Raw genomic sequence first — 18,456 nt, 5'->3', positions numbered from 1 at the left:
ATTTATTGCAAATACATTTAAAGTAATAAAGTAAAATGAATAAATATATTATAATTATATTTTTGATTTATTTTTAAATTGATAAATACTCTTTGAGCTAAAAAAGTTTTAAATAGTTTAAATTTTGTTAAATATTTTTAACTTAAATTAATTAAAAAATATTTTTAGAATAACATAGTTCTTATTGCTTTAAAAAATTAAAAATTCACTTTAAATGATAAAGAAATCTTAATTCAATAGTACTTACCCTATTTCTAGTTTAAAAGAAATAAATACTTTTTCAGTCAAATATGTTTTAAATAAATTAACCCCTTTTAATCTTATTTAAAGTTGTTAAAAAAATATTTTATAAAAAGAAGTATTTAGTGAATTATTTGACAAACTTCAAATAGTTTAATTTTTCCTAAATATATTTTTTGGACACATTCATGTTGTTTTAAAAAATTTATAACTTTTCTCAAAATGACAAGCTAATCTAAATTGAATAATATTAATTTTTTTTAATCTAGTTTAAAACAAATAAAACCCCTTTAATAGACAATATTTTAAATAATTTTAATTTATATATATTTTTAACTGAAATTATTTAAAAAATATTTTTTTTTTTGGACAATTACTTGTTGTTTGAAAAAATTATAATTTTACTGAATATGAAAAACAAATCCATATTAAAAGTGATTTTTTTTGTTTATTATTATTCTTCTAGGTTGCAATTTATAAGAGGGTAAAATAAATTCTTCTTTCTTCCTTTTTATTCATTATTTTAAATTCAGCTATATATATAAAGACTAAATGTATAGACTAATTATAGGAATTTCATTTAAATTAATAGTCTAAATGTATTGATTATATAATAGAGGTCTAAAATCTATTCATATCCAATCAATGATTCATTATTGTTTTAAGAAATATTGAAAATTAATCTTAAAGGAGTGCTTAATTAAGAAATCTATCAGTTTCTTTTAGATTATTTAAGTAAAAATTAAATCAAATTTGTTTGTGTGTTTGTTTGTTTGCTTGCTTGCTTGCTTGTTTGCATGCATGCATATATGAATGAGTGTCTTTTTATATGAATGTATAAGTGTTTTTTAGTTGCTTATTTGTTAAAAGGATATATATATATTCTCATCGTCTTATATTTATAAAATTAATATAAATATTCTACATAATTGATTGAAATTATCACTAATTAAAAAGGATAAAAAAGATATTGTTAGTTGACATTTTAAATAAAAAATGAATTTGTATTTCGATAAAGATGATGATGATCATGATGAGTAAGATGCCATTTAATAAATTCAATAATAATAGTAATCTTAGATGCATACATTCATATTTAATAAACAACTATTTAGAAGTTCAGCTGAAAAAGATATCTTAAGTTTAATTAGCAAACTCCCATCATCGTAAAGCTTTTCTTAAATGAAAACTACTTCTCATTTGATTAATTTAACAAACAGCGAGTAATATATTCAAAATTTAAAGAAAAAATATAATATGTTAAGAGATTATAGAGATAAAGAAGCAATGTCACGCACAAACTCTTCGAATTCCAACTAATCAGGATTAATATTATATAATACAAGACTTTAAGGATAATCAGAATCGGATGATGAAGATCAGATTTAAAAAGATGATATAAAGTATGGTGAAGAAGAACAATTAGATGAAGATGATGAAGATTTGGAGTCGTTGTAAGATTAAGAAGAAAGGAACTATTCCAATTCGGAATCTCCAATAAAATATTCTAAAAAATTAAGTCAGCATGATTCAATTAAAGAATATGATGATGGCAGCTATAATCCAAACATTCGAGAAGAGGATTCTCTAATCAGCAAAGAATAGATAATAGAGTATAAAAAGTTAGAACCTATAGAGAAGCTAGCAACTTTTAAGAAATACAAATAGACTTTGCTGAAGCAACCTACCTAGAGTGTAAGAGAATTTTTTTGTGAAATTCTTCATGATAAAATTGAAGAAGAGAAGATAGTAAAAATGAAGTATATCGCTAGAGTGATTGGATTTATTTTCTCATTAGAAAAATATTTTCCACATAAATACTTAGTAAAATTGATAGAAGAGAAGGATCTCAGACAAAAAAAAATTAGAGAAGTGCTTAAAGAAATTTATGATGAAAAAAACATTGATAGAAATTCAATTCTTCCATTCATCTCAGCTTATAAAGTTTAATAATTTGTAGATGATCTGTAGTCTCTACGCTCAATAAAAGATGATGATAAAAAAATTTAGAAGGAAGATGAAATATTAAAAGAATTCATTAACAGGAAATAAGAAATTTCTAATTATGAAAGCAACGAAGAGTTTAAAAACCTTATTGAGCAAATTATTATTTTTAAAGCCTAAAGATATTATGATTTTTCAAACTCTGCTGAATTAATTGCTTCATTTTTGCTTAAGTTAAACATGTCTTCTTCATTTATGTTTAAATATCTTCTAGATAGTTAAAAGCTGTAGAAAATGTGCAGCTATGCTATGGAAGTCATTAGGTTTCTCTCTAATAATTAAAAATATGATGCACCATAATAAAAATGATAAAAAACTATATTCTTAATTATTTAGATAATAAATTTTCCTATTTTAACATTTCAGCTAATATCTTCGTTTATTCATTTAATTAATCTATTTATATTGAAGTATCTATCGTTAATAATTTATAATAAACAACAGACACTCATCCAATAAATCCTATTGCAAATTTAAATATTTCTATGTTTAAAAGTTATTAATTAAAATTAGAATTTTCTTAAAAATCACAAAATTCTAAAGAATTTCATCTTTTAATAATAAATGGGTTAATTATTAAACCAACGATCGATCTCACAAAATAATTTCAAAAATAATATATCCAAAAGATAAATTTTTTACATTTTAAATGACTACAAAATTTACAAAAAATGAATTCAAAATTTTTATTAATTTAGTTTGAAAAACTTTTTAAATAAGTTTTAAAATTATTTTTTGTGATATTAAATAGATTTATTAACTTTTAAATAAATTAAAAAAAACTGTGTTAAATTTTTATCTTGACCTTAACATAAAAAGAATAAAATAGAAAGAGCTGAATTAAATTATTACAGATTATGCCTTTAATTAATTTAAATTTAAAAATTTTACCATTAGAAAAATATCATTCTATGAAATATGAAGTTAAAAACATTTTTAGTATGAATGACTAGATTATTCCAATAAAATGAGATTTAATTTTAAAAATAAAGTATCATATTAAGAATATAAAATAGTAGTCATAGTATATTAGATAATTCATAAGAAAAATATTATAATTCTTCATTTATAAAATGAAAGTTAATCAAAATTACTTGGCTTTATAATCAAGGAAATTAAATTTAGAGTCAATTAAAATTATTAGAAACAATTAAGCTTTTTATGAGCTAGTTAAATTTAATTTAATGTAAATTATTTTTATTTCTAATTTCCTTCTTATTTTTAAAAATGAATTTTACCATTTTACTTATTTTACTTGAGATTTCTTAATACGATTTTTTTTTTAGTGTTATTTATCTCATTATTTAAAAATAATTTTATTTTTTAGTTGATAATAATAATATAAATTAAAAATAATCATTATCTACTTTACGAAAATATTACACTTATTTGAATATATTGACTTGGGTGTTTTTAATTTTTGGTCCAACAAGTGGTTTACATTGATTTATAAGAAAAATTTTTTCGACTCAAAAAAATTTTGGTAAATTATGGTAATTCTTTTACTTTTTCTAGTTGTTTTTTGATAAGTTGTTAAATTAAAATAGCAAACAAACAAAAGAGTAATAAATAAAAAATAATCAAATCAAATTTTTTATTTAAATAATATAGTACTATTTTACAATTATGGGATAATAAAGCACTAAAATACCAACTCAAGAAAAATCAAAGTGGTTTTAATTAAAATGTAATTTTATTATTCAATGTTATCATGTCTTCTCATATATACCTAAAAAATAAATCTCCACATTGATTTGGTAGATTCAGAAAATGATTCGAATATAAATTATGTATAACTTTAATATACTTCTCATTTTCAATCTAAAAATAGAAAGAAGAATCACTGAGTTAGAAGAATAAGCATTAAGTTAAAGAATTAACTTTCCTTTTGAGAGTATTTAAAAAGCTGTAAACTTTCTAGAGTAAAAAAAGTATATTGTGGAGAATGGATTCCTTGGAATGGGAGGATCTGCGCTTGTAATGAAAGCATGTAGCGAAGAAAATGATTACTTAGCCATCAAATTTATAATTAATCCTAGTTAAGCATAAGTAAAAGCATGCTAGTAAGAATTCCAAATACTAAGCCAATTTAATAGCCCACATATCATAAAGGTCTATGATATCATTTAAGAATAATATGAATAGATGAATTATTAAATTTTAATCATGGAAAGATGTGCATGTAATATTTTGTTTAGTAGTTTTTCATATCGAAAGAAAAATAATTTTTATCTATCAAATTTAATTTTAAATTGAATACAAATTTTTATTTTAATAGATGATCTAAAGTCCTACTTATAAAAAAATATAAAAAATAAAAAGATTATATCAAATAATTAAACTTATAGGCTAAGTCTGGAGCTTGCCAAAGGACTAAGAGATTTGCATTCTAAAAATATCTTGCATTTAGATATTAAGCCAGGAAATATTTTGTTTGGCATTGATCTAAAATGGAAATATGGTATTTAAAGCTTTATGAATTTATTGATATTATTTGATTAATTAATTAATTAATTTCTGTAAAATTATAAAGCTGATCTAGGAATCTCTAAATTTCTTGATAGCAAAGACCATACAGATCATCTTGTACAGTTTTTTATTTTTATCTAAATTGTGAAAATTAATAATTTAAATAAATTTATTTTGACTTTAAAATTACTTAACAGGAAGGTTTCACAGCTCAATATTCATCACCCGAATAATACTAGCTTGCTAATTGCCATTCTAAGAAGTCTATTACTAAATCTGTAAATTTTAAAGAATAATATTTAATTTTACATAAATACTCAATATATTTTAATGTAATAGAGTGATATTTATAGCCTTGGATTAGTTTTTATGCAATTGACTGGAGTTGATATTAGTCAAAAATGGGTTTTTTCTGAAAAACTTAACGGAGGAAACTATGATAAATGTCTTAATCCAAACTATGAATAATTTAATACAATAATCAAATAAATGGTTTGCTATGAACCTGAATAAAGATTAGAAATAAATGCCGTTGTTCTTAAAATTAAATAAATAATAAAAAATGAATATGAAAGCAATTAGAACTAATCAAAAATACAAGTTTTGAAAAAAGCACAATCAAACGGCCTCTTATAGAAAAAAGAAGATTCAAGAGAGCAAACTCCAATCAATTTGTCCAGAAATAGTAGTAACCTAAATATTCTATAAAACTCAGTTGTTGAATAAGAAGAATAGCCCAAATCGACAATAAAAAAGTTAAAAATAATAAGAAGACCAAGCTTAAAATTATTTTAAAATGATATAATTTAATAAGAAATAAATAAATAAGGAAATTAATCTCCTATCTCTCCTTAGGTTTTTAAGTAAACAATTTATAATTAAAAAAGCGGAGATAATACACCAAAGCTTCCATAAATAAAATAAAATCCTGCTTCATTTAATGTAAGTGGCTATTTTAATCATGCCCAAACACCAAAATAAATAGTTCAAAACAAATATTCAAATATTAAACTAGGATTTTCTAATGTTTTAGCTTAAAGCTCCTACAGTTCAGATTTTAAAGAATCGAATTCTAATTCTCCATTAAGTATCTACAATTCTCCTTCAAACTCTTCAAATTCTCAAAAATTTAATTTCAGATAAAAAACGCCTTCATAATTTTCAAACTATAATCAAGATTTTGATTTCTTCTAAAAATAACAATAACAAGAGTTAAATAGTCCATAATATAAAATTCCTTTAAGAAAAATAGATTCCACGTTAGCAGTTAAAGATTTTAATCTACCAAAGTTAAAATTAGAAAGTAATAATATCCATAGTAATATTTACTAGGAATATGCAATTCAATAAAACCAACATAAAATACAAAAAGTTAATGGTAATTTGTTAAATAGTAGTAATTATTTTGGATAAAAATAAAAATAGTAAAATCACAATTAATTTTAAAACTAAGAATAAGGAAATAACCAAAAAAGAAGGAGCTCATCTTTAATTACTTTCTAATGAATTATTCAATATATATTATTTATTAAATATTAAAAATATTAAAATAAATATAAAAAATAAAATAATTTATCTACAAAATATTTTGAAATATATAAATATATATGAGTGTTGTGTGCGTTTTCTTGTTTTATAGTATTTTTCCTCAATATTTAATTAACTTAGAATAAAGATCATCTAAAATTTAAAATTGATAAATACTTTTCACTGTTAAAGTAATCTGCTAAAAATTATATAAAATTTAAAACATTATCCTTATTTATAAAAATACTTAATTAAATTGAATTACAAACCCACTCTATCTCTAATGGAGGTGCAAGCAGAATGAATTTTAGGCATAAAAATATGTATCTTAATTAATTAAAACTTATATATTAGTTAAATTTTTTTTGCAATTTAGTTAAAATGTAATAATATTTCATACCTTAGATATAAAATCTCTAAAATACATTATATTTAGTAACGAAAACATTCATTTGAAATATTTTTATATTTAATTTTCATTTACATCTTTATTAAAATACATTTCAAAATTTTTTGACTCATCAATTTCCAGTTATTATGATTCTAATTAAATTAAATAAAGAAACAGATTTAAAAAAATATTAATAAATTAATAACTTAAATTTTATTACAAATATATCATTTCATCAAGCAAATCTTTTAAAATATTTAATTAAAACAAAAAATAAAATTATAACCGGAATTTTATTTAAGATTATAAAAAAATAACTAATCAAAATGTTATGCACTTAGTCAGAGCTAGTAAGGTAGATATACATATATACTGTCAGTACTATTTGATAAGGTGAAATTTTTACTAAGGTTTAAAAATTTTTTAAATTGTTTTTGATTATATCCTAATAATATGAGAGTAAATATTTATTATCACTTTTAGATTTTTTTCATATATTTTGATATTTGAATGATATAAATTTAAAAAATTCATATTATTTATTATTAATTATTTAGCATCAGTATTTTTAGATTAAAGTTAAATTTATTTTAAATTAATACATAATTTAGAAGAAGATGATGACGATGATAATATCAGACATCGATGATGATATTGATAATTGTTTTAACTTAAAAAAAAAGTGCTACAATATAATATTCATTATTTATTTAATATTTTAAAACTATTTTTTTAATTTAATATAAGGTGAGTTTTTCTTCCTTTCAATAAAATACTGAACATATTTAACGTAGATTAAATAATATCTAAAATTAAAAAATTAAAATTAATTAGATAAATAAATTAATTTTAATAATAGTTAATATTTGTCTATTTTTAATGGATTATAAATTTTAGAAAGATTCTACTTGAAATCTATCTATCTATGGATCGATCGATCCTAAAATTCCTCGTCAGAAAAAGTAAGCAGATTTAAGTATCTTTGCAATAAAAAGAAGCTCATTAAAATAAAATACAAAATTGATTAATTAACAATTATAAAAAATATTTGAATTGAAATGATATTTTTAGACTGTATAACTAGTATTAGAATATAAGCCTTTCTATTTTAAGTTACTGTGTTTTTATCCTATCTTGCAGCAGCTTTAAGCCTTTGGCTAACTATTTGCCTATTTGATGAAGATATTAGCATATTTTATCCTATAATCGCTTTATTTTTAAATATAGTGGAGAAATTTTTTGGGTTAAAACAATTTTATGGAAATGATAAAATAAATAAGTTTAGTTTCATAGTATTAGAGATATTTTATGCTTCATTTATTGGATTTTACTCAAAAGCTTGCTAATCTTTGGTTGAAAACTAACCTCTTAAGAACTTCTATTTTATTCTTCCTTTTTAATTGATATTAGTAATATTAATCCAATAGGATAATTTAAAAAGCTCTACTTACAATCTTAGCATAGCGTTAATAATTATATTGCTTGTGATTAAGCTTCTACAGCTAATTAATAGACTTGCGGTTAAGGATAATCATTCTATATCATTTTTGAGTTATATTCTTAATTTAAAGATTTTTATAGCAGCTTTTTTGATATTCTTCTGTAATTTAGAAACAATATTCAAATATATTTTAATAACGATTTGTTTAAAAATAATATAATACGTTCTAGTTCTACAATACTTGCAAAGAAATTTTAACTTTTATAGGTATGAAAAAAATAATATGTTTTTATTCTCTATAATTAATTTTAATCATGGTAATTTTGAGCATAAAACTCTAAATTAAGAACCCAAGTATTATGAATGCTCTTAAATGCAATTTCTATGCTTCATACTTAAATCTTTGTGTCTATTTCTGTTAATGGTAGTTACATAATAGTACTCTTTATGGTATTTAACAATAAATTTGTATATCGAAATGATGTAGCCTCATCTCAACACAATAATTTTCAATAAATTTAGTACTGCAGATCCTCATTAATTAAAAATATCTCTTTCCCCAAGCTTTTTAAACTCCCAGTTGACCCTCTAAAACTTTTAAAAAATGATTAATGAAAATTTTGACCCATAATTTAAGGAGATCCATAGTAATTATATAATAAAAGAATTTAAAAATATATTGGATTTATTAAACTTTCTTAAGAGCTAAGATACGAATTAAAATTTAATTATTTATTAATCTTAAAAAAAGATTAAAATAACAGAAAATTACATTCAATTAAAAGATGAATAAGAAACAAATGATGAAAACTTCAGTCTAAATAGCCAGTTAGAACTTCATGACATTCTTCATGCTTTTTATAAAAATGAGAAATAGATAAGTATATAATAATTTACAATTTATATAAACAAAATTTGTTTTGTGGTAGAAAAGTGTGTTAGCAAATAAGCTCTTTTCGAATTTTTATACTATGTAAAAAGAATCCCAGAGCCTTATTTATCACCAATATTTTACTTAGATATCAACATTTGGTCTGTTGTTTTTAATAGAATCTTGAGATTGTAAAGAATATCTTATTATGAAATAGGTTATGTTCCTCATTATATGCATGTTATTTACTATTAAGCATATTTAAGGCTGACTCCTGCAATTTTGCTAATAACAGTTTTTGTAAAGTATGTAAGTCAATATTAAATTACAAATCCTACATATGTTCTTTATGATCTTTATTAGTGATAAATAATTTTCTTTATTTAGGTAGTGTTAACATTTTTTATTTTTTAATCTTTATTAAATAAATATTTAATTATACACTAAAAATTTCAAAAACACATAAAAAAAATTTATAAACAACTTTATTATAAAGATATTAAATAGAATTTTAAAAATAAAGCAAGAAAGAATTTATAAAAAAGCATTAAGTTTTTCTACCATCTTAGTTTGTTTATTTATTATTTTAATCATCCAAATATTTATCTTTACATTTTTATTAAGTGAAAATAGAACATAAGCCATTTTAAAATATAATTATTTTATATACTTTTCTTTCATTAATAATTATTTAATTGCAGGATTATATTTTTTCTTACATGTAAAAAAAAGATTTTTAAAAATTTGAGGATTTTACTAATTAGAAAAAACTCATTAATTTATTTATATATTTTAATTAAAAATTTTAATCTAATCAAAAGGGTGTAATTGATTGATATTTATATTATTTATTTATTTAAAACCTTATTGGTCAGAATTAAATAATAAAAATAAAAAAACTAATCATAATTCATAATTATTTGAATAGAAAAAAAAAATACATAAAATTACTTATATTTTAAATATAAAACAAAATTGATTTTTAAAAATATTTTTGATAAATCAAAAACTAATTGTGAATTATTATTTAAATTTTTAATACATTAAAATTGCTTGCTAAAGTATAGATGATGTCAGAAAATTATAAATATAGTACTTACTATCTGTAATAGTTTATAAAAGAAAATAGTAAGATATTTAAAATAAAGCATCAAAAATAAAACAGAGATTTATAAATAAGGAATAGAATTTTAGCGTTAAAATAAAAAGCTGGGGTAAAAATAGACAATTAATTTCAAAAGAGTTTCATTCATTCATTTACACTTTTTTTATTATAAGCAGGTTGTTAATAAAAATGCTATTCACTATATTTCTTGAAATTTAATTGTATAATTTAAGGTAAAAAAGCGTTGTAACATATGGTAATAAATCTATAGAAATTATAAAAAATACTTTTGATTTGTATCATAAAAAATATTTAAGCAATATCAATTTTATTTGATATATTAGAAAATTAATTTGAGTTATACTATTTATATCAGGTATAATTATAGTGTGCTAGGATAACTTTATAAAAATGCTCCTAATTATAAAATTAAATTTATTATATATCGATGATCGCTTTATTCGTTCATGCTAATATTAGAATGTATAAATAAGTTAGGTATAAAATACAAATAAGTTAGATAAAAAATTGAAATAAGTTAAGTATTTATTTTGGATTACATATACGAAATTCTTAGTAATTAAAATTAATCTCTTTTATTCTATTTAAGTTTTCATTTTCTACTTAAATTTTGAATATAAATAGATAAATGGTTGAATAAATTTGTATCTAAATCCAAGAAATACAAAGAAGCGTAAAAAATTATAATTTTTTATGGATTTAGAAATTTGAATTAAGCTTGAAAATAATGATAGTTTTATGTATACTGTTTAAATCTTATTTTATTAAATGAGATTTGAAGCATTAATTATTTAATTCAGTACGATCAGTGTCGTAAAAAAAGCATAATCATGTTATCTATTCAAATCAGTAAATTAAAATTTTAAGGAAAACAAAAAATTGAAAAAATAATTAAGAAAAAATAAATACTAATTTTATATTCACTGAAAGTACACTCTGATAATGGGATCTTCTCCTACTAAGAATTAAGCTATTTAGCTTGAAACACCTGCTTAAAAGAGCCCTCCTAAATCGGAATAATGGATTAAACTGAAAGGTAAAACATAAAATATTTTATTTCATAAAGCTTAAATATCAAATAATTAATATATTTTACTCAGCTTGAAAAATCTCTTTATAAAATTCTATAAAAATAAATAGAAAGATAAATTAATTTGCAAGAAATGACTGAGCTTGGTTAAAAAATAAAATAACCTTTAGACTAGATACAAAAGGCAGTCAAATATATAGAAAAACAAGGAATAATAATTGAAAATGGGCTCCTCGGAGCTGGAGGAAGCGGGTTTGTTTTAAAGGCATGCAGCGAGTGGAATGAACATCTCGCAGTAAAATTAATGAAATACTCTAATCTTGAATAATTTGAAAGTAACAAGAGAGAATATGATATCTTAAAAAAATTTAACTCAAATAATATCACGAAAGTTTATTAATACTTCACAGAATCTCATGAGTCAAACGAATATTAATTTATTGTCATGGAAAGATGCGTGTGTAAATATTTAAAATCCTTTGTTTTATATATTATTGCATATATTCATAAATAAATACAAACATAAATATATAATTTTTAAAGAGCAATTTTACCAATCGTAATATAATATTAGCTAATTAATTTGCTAATTGATCTTATTTATTTTAGTAAAGAAGTACATTACTCTGAAATGAATTGATTGGTCAAATAATTTATTAACTTTCAAATTATTAAAATTAGATGATTTAAAGAATTATATTGCCAAAAAAATCTCTTCAAACAAGCTTCTCAGCCACTAAATTTTGTATACTCTATGTCTACAGCTATCCAAAGGATTGCAGGAACTTCACTAAAAAAATATTATCCATCTTGATATAAAACCTGCCAACATACTTCTAGGTTTAGATTTAAAATGGAAGTACGCAGATTTAGGCGTCTCTAAGGTAGTATCAGAGCAAAGATAACACACTAAAAACTTAGTAATTAATTAATTAATTAATTAATTAATTAATCATTTATCTACTTGCTATTTTAGTTTATCTTACACTTGCCAATATTTAAAATTATTAATAATTTTTTTGTCCACTTCTTATATTTAATATTTATTCATCAAAAAAGATAGGATTTACAGCCACTTATTCTTCTCCTGAATAGTATTAGCTCATGACCACTAGTGCTACTCATAAAGTCACAAAATCTGTAATTTATTTTTATTACCACAAAAAACAAAACAAAAATATAATTAATTTATTTTCTAAATGTTTTTTAAATTTTTAAATATATTCAAAAATTTGATAATTAAAAATATATTTAATGATTTATTTCTAATACTTTAGAGTGATGTTTATAGTCTAGGAGTAGTTTTTCTGCAGCTAACAGGAGTCGATGTCACATAGAAATGGATTATAAAAGAAAAGATTTCAGCACATAATTATGATAGATGTCTGAATCCTTACTATGAAGAGTTCAATAACTGCATTATAAAAAAAATGATGTAACATGAAGCAAATGATAGATTATAAATTGAGGAAGTGATTGATATTTTGAAAAGACTATAAAAAAATAAAAATGAAGAGCCTGCCAAAATTAAAAATTCAGCAAATTAAATTTAACAAGATTAACTAGAACAAAAAGAAATAATTAAAAATAATCGAGAATAAATAATATAACAAATTAAAACATAAAGAGAGTCAAATAAAGAGTAAGAAGATGGATAGAGCGATTAAGTCAAAGTTTTAAAAGTATACAAAGGTTAAAAAATGGTAAAAGTAAGACCTGTTTCTACTATGAGTTTAAATGAAATATTTAATATTGATGAAAAAGTGAGAATTCCAATACAACCTTAGATTCCTCAGTCTCAAAAATAAAGAGTATATTCATCCAAAAAATAACTATTTATTAATCATAATTAGAATGAAAATATTGAAAGCAAACCCTATTAAAGTGATAGGATTAGAAATTTTTCTTCGCAACCTTAATTATAAAAAAATTAATATGATAATAGTAATATAGAACATAGACTAGTAGTTAAACTTCCATAAATAACACCACCCCTTCGTTCGATGGATAGATTACCTTAATTATCTACTAAAGATACAAAAAAAAAATTCATAATTTCTTCACTCAACGATTTGGACTAATTTTAATCTAGCAATAATCTTGATAAGAAGTCTTCAAATAATCTTCCTTCAATTGATGAATTTAAATCCCCATAATTAGCATAAAAAAATTAAAGATATGTTAATATAATGTAATACCTTTCATCAGATAAATAATAATAAAACTAACTATAAGAATTATAGTAATACCATTAAAAGTAATAATACATATTTGTATCACCTGATAAAAAGAGCTACACAAAAAAATTATTTGGTTCAGGATAATTTTCCTCTCACTTTTAAGATTAAAGATTAAATAAATTCGAAAATCCTTTTAACTCTCCTTTTAATCCTTTTTGAATTTATTACTCTTAAAAAGCCTTTAATAACTACTATATATATACATAACAAAATCATCTCATATAATTCTTATACTAAAAAATATTTCAAAATCAAGTTAAAAATAAATAAATTCAATTAATGTATTTTTATTTATGAAAATATATTTTTATATGGTACAATTTTAATTTATTAAACAAAATTAAAATACTATTGAGAATTAAATGTCAGTACTTACTTCATTTTTACTTAACTATTTTTCAAATTTTACCAAATTTATTTTAAAGAAAATACAATAAATGATAAATAGTATTTATTCATTCATTTTATTAAATTAATTTACTCATTTTAGTGTTTAAAATTCCTAATTATTTAAATTAAAATTCCTAATTTAATATTGTAAATATTTTTTGTCACTTTTTTATACAATGTGAATTAGTAGAACACATCTTTTCCTTAAAAAAAACTTTATTTACAATTTTTAAAATGAAAATATGCTAAAATTTTTAAAATTAAAAAAAATTTTTTTCGTACCCCCCCCCCCTTAATATCTATTACTAATATTAGAATGTATAAATATATGCAGAAAATGTAAATTAATTAATTTGATAAAATATTGAAATAAGTTAAGTATTTATTTTAAATTAAATATAAAAAATGCTTATTATTTTAAATCAATTACTTTAATACTATTTAAGTATTAATTTTGACCTAAATTTTGAATAAAAATACATAAATGGTTAAATCTAAATTCAAGAAATACAAAAAAGCTTTAAAATAATATATTTTTTAAGATTTAAACATTTGAAGTAAGTTTGAAAAAAATAATAGTTTTATGCGTTTTATGATTAATGTTTAAATCTTAATTTTTTAAAAATGATGCCTGTAGCATTAATTATTTAATTTATACTTTTAGTATCTTAAAATAAGCACAATAAATGATATTTTTTATTCAAATCATAAAATTTTATGGAAAATAATATTTTTATTGAAAAAATAATTAAAAAACAATAATAAATATAATCCACTGTAAAAACAAACTGATAATGGGATCTTTTCCTACTAAGAATTAAGTCATTTAAGTTAATACACCTACTTAAAAGAGCCGATCAGAGAAATGGATTAAACTGAAAGGTAAAACAAAAATATTTTATTTCATTCATTAAATTTAGAAATTAAAAATAAAATTTATTGAACTTTAAAAATTCTTTAAAAAAAGAAAGAAAAATCAATTTGCAAGAAATGATTGAGCTTGGTTAAAAAATAAATCAGCCTTTAGACTAGATACAAAAGGCAGTGAAACATATAGAAAAACAAGGAATAATCATTGAAAAAGGGCTCCTCGGATCTGGAGGAGGCGGGTTCGTCTTAAAGGCATGCAGTGAGTGGAATGACCATCTTGCAGTAAAATTAATGAAATATTCTAACCTTGAGTAATTAAAAATTAACAAGAGAGAATATGATATCTTAAAAAATATTAACTCAAAATATGTCACTAAAGTTTATTAATTCTTCACAGAATCTTATGAGTCAAACGGATACTAATTTATCGTCATGGAAAGATGCTTATGTAAATATTTAAACTCCATTCTTGTTTTATTATGATATTATTACATAAATGTGTACTTAAATATATAATTTTAAAGAATGAAATTAGTAATCGTAATATTAAATTTGTTAATTAATTTAGTCATTGATCTACTTACTATTTATTTTTTTATTTTACAAGGAAATTAATATTACTTTGAAATAAGTTATTATAGTTTGGTCAAATAATTTATTAACTTTTAAATTATTAAAATTAGATGATTTAAAGAATTATATTGCCAAAAAAATTACTTCAAAAAAGTTTCTCAGCCACTAAGATTTGTATTATCTATGTCTACAGCTTTCCAAAGGATTGCAGGAACTTCATTAAAAAAATATTATTCACCTTGATATAAAACCTGCCAACATACTTCTAGGCTTAGATTTAAAATGGAAGTACGCAGATTTAGGTGTCTCTAAGGTAGTATCAGAGTAAAGAAAACACACTAATAACTTAGTAATTAATTAATCTTTTAACTGATTTGCTGTTTATTTATATCTTACACATATATAAATTATTAATTATTAATTATTTTTTTCCTCTCCTTAAATTTAATTTATTCATCAAAAAAGATAGGACTTACAGCCCTTTATTCTTCTCCTGAATAGTATTAGCTCGCGAATACTAGTGTTACTCATAAAGTCACAAAATCTGTAATTTATTTTATAAAATGATTTTTTAAATTTTTAATTTATTTATTAAAATATTTGATAATTAAAAATAATTGATGATTTTTTCTAAAATACTTTAGAGTGATATTTATAGTCTTGGAGTAGTTTTTTTGCAGCTGACTGGAGTAGATGTTACATAAAAATGGATTATAAAAGAAAAGATTTCAGCACATAATTATGATAAGTGTCTGAATCCGTACTATGAAGAGTTCAATAACTGTATTATTAAAAAAATGATGTAATACGAAGCAAATGATAGATTATAAATTGAAGAGGTGATTGATGTTTTGAAAAGACTATAATAAAATAAAAATGAAGAGATCGTCAAACTTAAAAATTCAGCAAATTAAATTAAACATGATTCACTAGAACAACAAGAAATAGTTAAAAATAATCGAGAATAGCTAGTGTTACAAGTTAAAACACCAAGAGAGTCAGAAAGAAAGCAAAATAAAGGATAGAGCGATTTAGTCAAAGTTTTAAAAGTAGACAAAGGTTAAAGTAAGGTAAAAGTAAGACCTATTTATAATATGAGTTTAAATGAATTATTTAATATTGAAGAAGTATAAGAATATAAAATAGAGCCTTTGATTCCTTAGTCTCAAAAATATAGGATATATTCATCCAAAAAATAAATATTTATTAATTAGAATTAGAATGAGAATAATCAAAGTAAACTAAATTTAAGTGATAGGATTAATAACTTTTAATCCCAACTTTAATTATAAAAAAATTAATTTGATAATGTCAATATTGAAAAAAGACTATCAGTTAAACTTCCATAAATAACCCCTTTCCATAGTTCTTTGGATATATCACCTTAATTATCTGCTAGAAATAATTAAAAAAAAATTGAAATTGCTTCATTCAACGATTTGGATTACTATTAATCTTGCAATAATATTGAAAAGAAGTATTCAAATAATCTTACTTTAATTGACGAATTTAAATATCCTTAATTAATTTAAAAATAAAAAAATTAAAGATACGCTTATTACCTTTCATCATAAAAATAATAATAAAACTAATTGTAGGAAATATAATAATACCATTAAAAGTAGTAATACATATTTATATCACCTTGATGAAAAGAGCTTCACAAAAAATTATTTGGCTCAGGCTAACTTTGCTCTAACTTTCAAGACCAACAAAATAATTCCAAAATCTTTTTTTAGCTCTCTTAGTAATCCTTTTTGAATTTACTCTGAAAAAGCTTTTAAAAACCACTATTTATGTATAACAAAATAATCTCATAAAATTCATTTACTAAAAAATTATATATCTAAATTAATTAATAAATAATTTTTGTTTAAGGAAATATATTTTAAAATTATTTATACCCTTTTAATTTATTATAAGTTAAAGAAAATTAAAATATTGTTGATAATTAAATTCATTAGTGCATTTTTAGTAAATTTTTTTTTAATTTTGCCTAATTTATTTTAAAGAAAATATTTATTAAAGTAATTTATGAATAAATACACCATACTTCACATTTCTTGAAATTAAATTATTTAATTTACAAATATTTGCTAACATATGGTAATAAACCAATAGAATTTATAAGAAAAAGCTTTGATTTGTATGATAAAAATATTTGATTAATATAAAATTAATTTGTGTTATCCTATCTATATCAGATCTAATTATAGTTTTCTAGGATAACTATTTAAAAATAATCCTAATTCTAAAATAAAATTTATCATATATCAATTTATATCATTACTAGGGAAAGGACTATTATTTTGAAATAAGTTATTTTATTCAAATAATTTATTAATAAAATTATTAAAATTAGAGGATTTAAAGAGTTTTACTCCCAAAAAAATTAGTTAAAAAATGCTTCTTAATCACAATATTTATATTTTTTATGTTTACAGCTTTCCAAAGGCTTCACTAAAAAATATTATCCATTATTGATATAAAATCTTTCATCATTCTTCTAAGCTTAGATTTAAAATGGGTGTACGCAAATTTAGCTGTCTCTAAGGTAGTATCAAGTAAAGATAACACACTAAAAACTTAGTAAATAATCATTTAACTGCTTTACTGTTTATTTATATTCTAAGCTTACCAAAATTTCAAATTATTAATATTTTTTTCCCTCTCCTTAAATTAAATTTATTCATCAAACATATAGGATTTACAGCCTTATATTCTTCTCCTAAATATTATCTGCTCATGACCACTAGTTTTACTCATAAAGTAACAAAATCTGTAATTTATTTTATAAAATGTTTTAAAAACTTTTTAATTTACTTATTCAAAAATTTGATAATTAAAAATAATTGATCATTTTTTTCTAAAAAACTTTAGAATAGATTTTTATAGTCTAGGAGTAGCTTTTCTACAGCTAACTAGGGTTAATGTTACTTAGAAATAAATTATTAAAGAAAAGATTTCAGTATATAATTATTATAGAAGTCTAAATTCATATTAAGAAGAGTTCAATAACTATATTATTAAAAAAATGATGTAATATGAAGCAAATGATAGATTATAAATTGAAGAGGTGATTGATATTTTGAAAAGACTATAAAAAAATAAAAATGAAGAGCTCGCCAAAATAAAAAATCCAGCAAATTAAATAAAACAAGATTTAATAGAACAAAAAGAAATAATTAAAAATAATCAAGTATAGCTACTATTACAAGTTAATATATCAAGAGAGCATGATAAAAAACAAAAAGAAGGATAGAGTCATTAAGTCAATTTTCTAA

General features: G+C 21.0%; 5 protein-coding genes across 5 annotated transcripts; all 5 read left to right on the top strand. All coding sequences in view use genetic code 6, as the record gives it.

Annotated features, from left to right (window-relative positions):
• Positions 1-1,236: 1,236 nt before the first annotated feature.
• On the top strand, positions 1,237-2,553 carry TTHERM_00058370 (hypothetical protein; the record flags this gene model as incomplete). Its single annotated transcript, XM_001007570.2, has 2 exons — positions 1,237-1,406; positions 1,461-2,553. The coding sequence occupies 2 exons, from the start codon at positions 1,237-1,239 to the stop codon at positions 2,551-2,553; spliced, it is 1,263 nt and encodes a 420-aa protein (XP_001007570.2).
• Positions 2,554-4,522: 1,969 nt separating this feature from the next.
• TTHERM_00058380 (kinase domain protein) lies at positions 4,523-6,219 on the top strand (the record flags this gene model as incomplete). The annotated part of the gene is made up of 3 exons (XM_001007571.2): positions 4,523-4,705; positions 4,911-4,991; positions 5,053-6,219. 3 exons carry the CDS (start codon positions 4,523-4,525, stop codon positions 6,217-6,219), a joined length of 1,431 nt encoding a protein of 476 aa, XP_001007571.2.
• A 2,464-nt stretch (positions 6,220-8,683) lies between these two features.
• TTHERM_000058379 (hypothetical protein) lies at positions 8,684-9,130 on the top strand (the record flags this gene model as incomplete). Its single annotated transcript, XM_012795505.1, has 1 exon — positions 8,684-9,130. The coding sequence occupies one exon, from the start codon at positions 8,684-8,686 to the stop codon at positions 9,128-9,130; it is 447 nt and encodes a 148-aa protein (XP_012650959.1).
• Positions 9,131-11,088: 1,958 nt separating this feature from the next.
• TTHERM_00058400 (Serine/Threonine kinase domain protein) lies at positions 11,089-13,498 on the top strand (the record flags this gene model as incomplete). Its single annotated transcript, XM_001007573.2, has 4 exons — positions 11,089-11,560; positions 11,781-12,019; positions 12,159-12,239; positions 12,377-13,498. The coding sequence occupies 4 exons, from the start codon at positions 11,089-11,091 to the stop codon at positions 13,496-13,498; spliced, it is 1,914 nt and encodes a 637-aa protein (XP_001007573.2).
• Positions 13,499-14,523: 1,025 nt separating this feature from the next.
• Positions 14,524-16,821, top strand: TTHERM_00058410 (Serine/Threonine kinase domain protein; the record flags this gene model as incomplete). The annotated part of the gene is made up of 6 exons (XM_001007574.2): positions 14,524-14,611; positions 14,697-15,047; positions 15,283-15,521; positions 15,638-15,718; positions 15,817-16,649; positions 16,722-16,821. 6 exons carry the CDS (start codon positions 14,524-14,526, stop codon positions 16,819-16,821), a joined length of 1,692 nt encoding a protein of 563 aa, XP_001007574.2.
• Between the last annotated feature and the right edge of the window lie 1,635 nt (positions 16,822-18,456).

Source organism: Tetrahymena thermophila, assembly GCF_000189635.1.
Source record: "Tetrahymena thermophila SB210 genomic scaffold scf_8254811, whole genome shotgun sequence".
Taxonomy (NCBI): domain Eukaryota; phylum Ciliophora; class Oligohymenophorea; order Hymenostomatida; family Tetrahymenidae; genus Tetrahymena; species Tetrahymena thermophila.
Note: the sequence above shows the minus strand (reverse complement) of the source record. Positions and strands in the feature narration are given on the sequence as shown.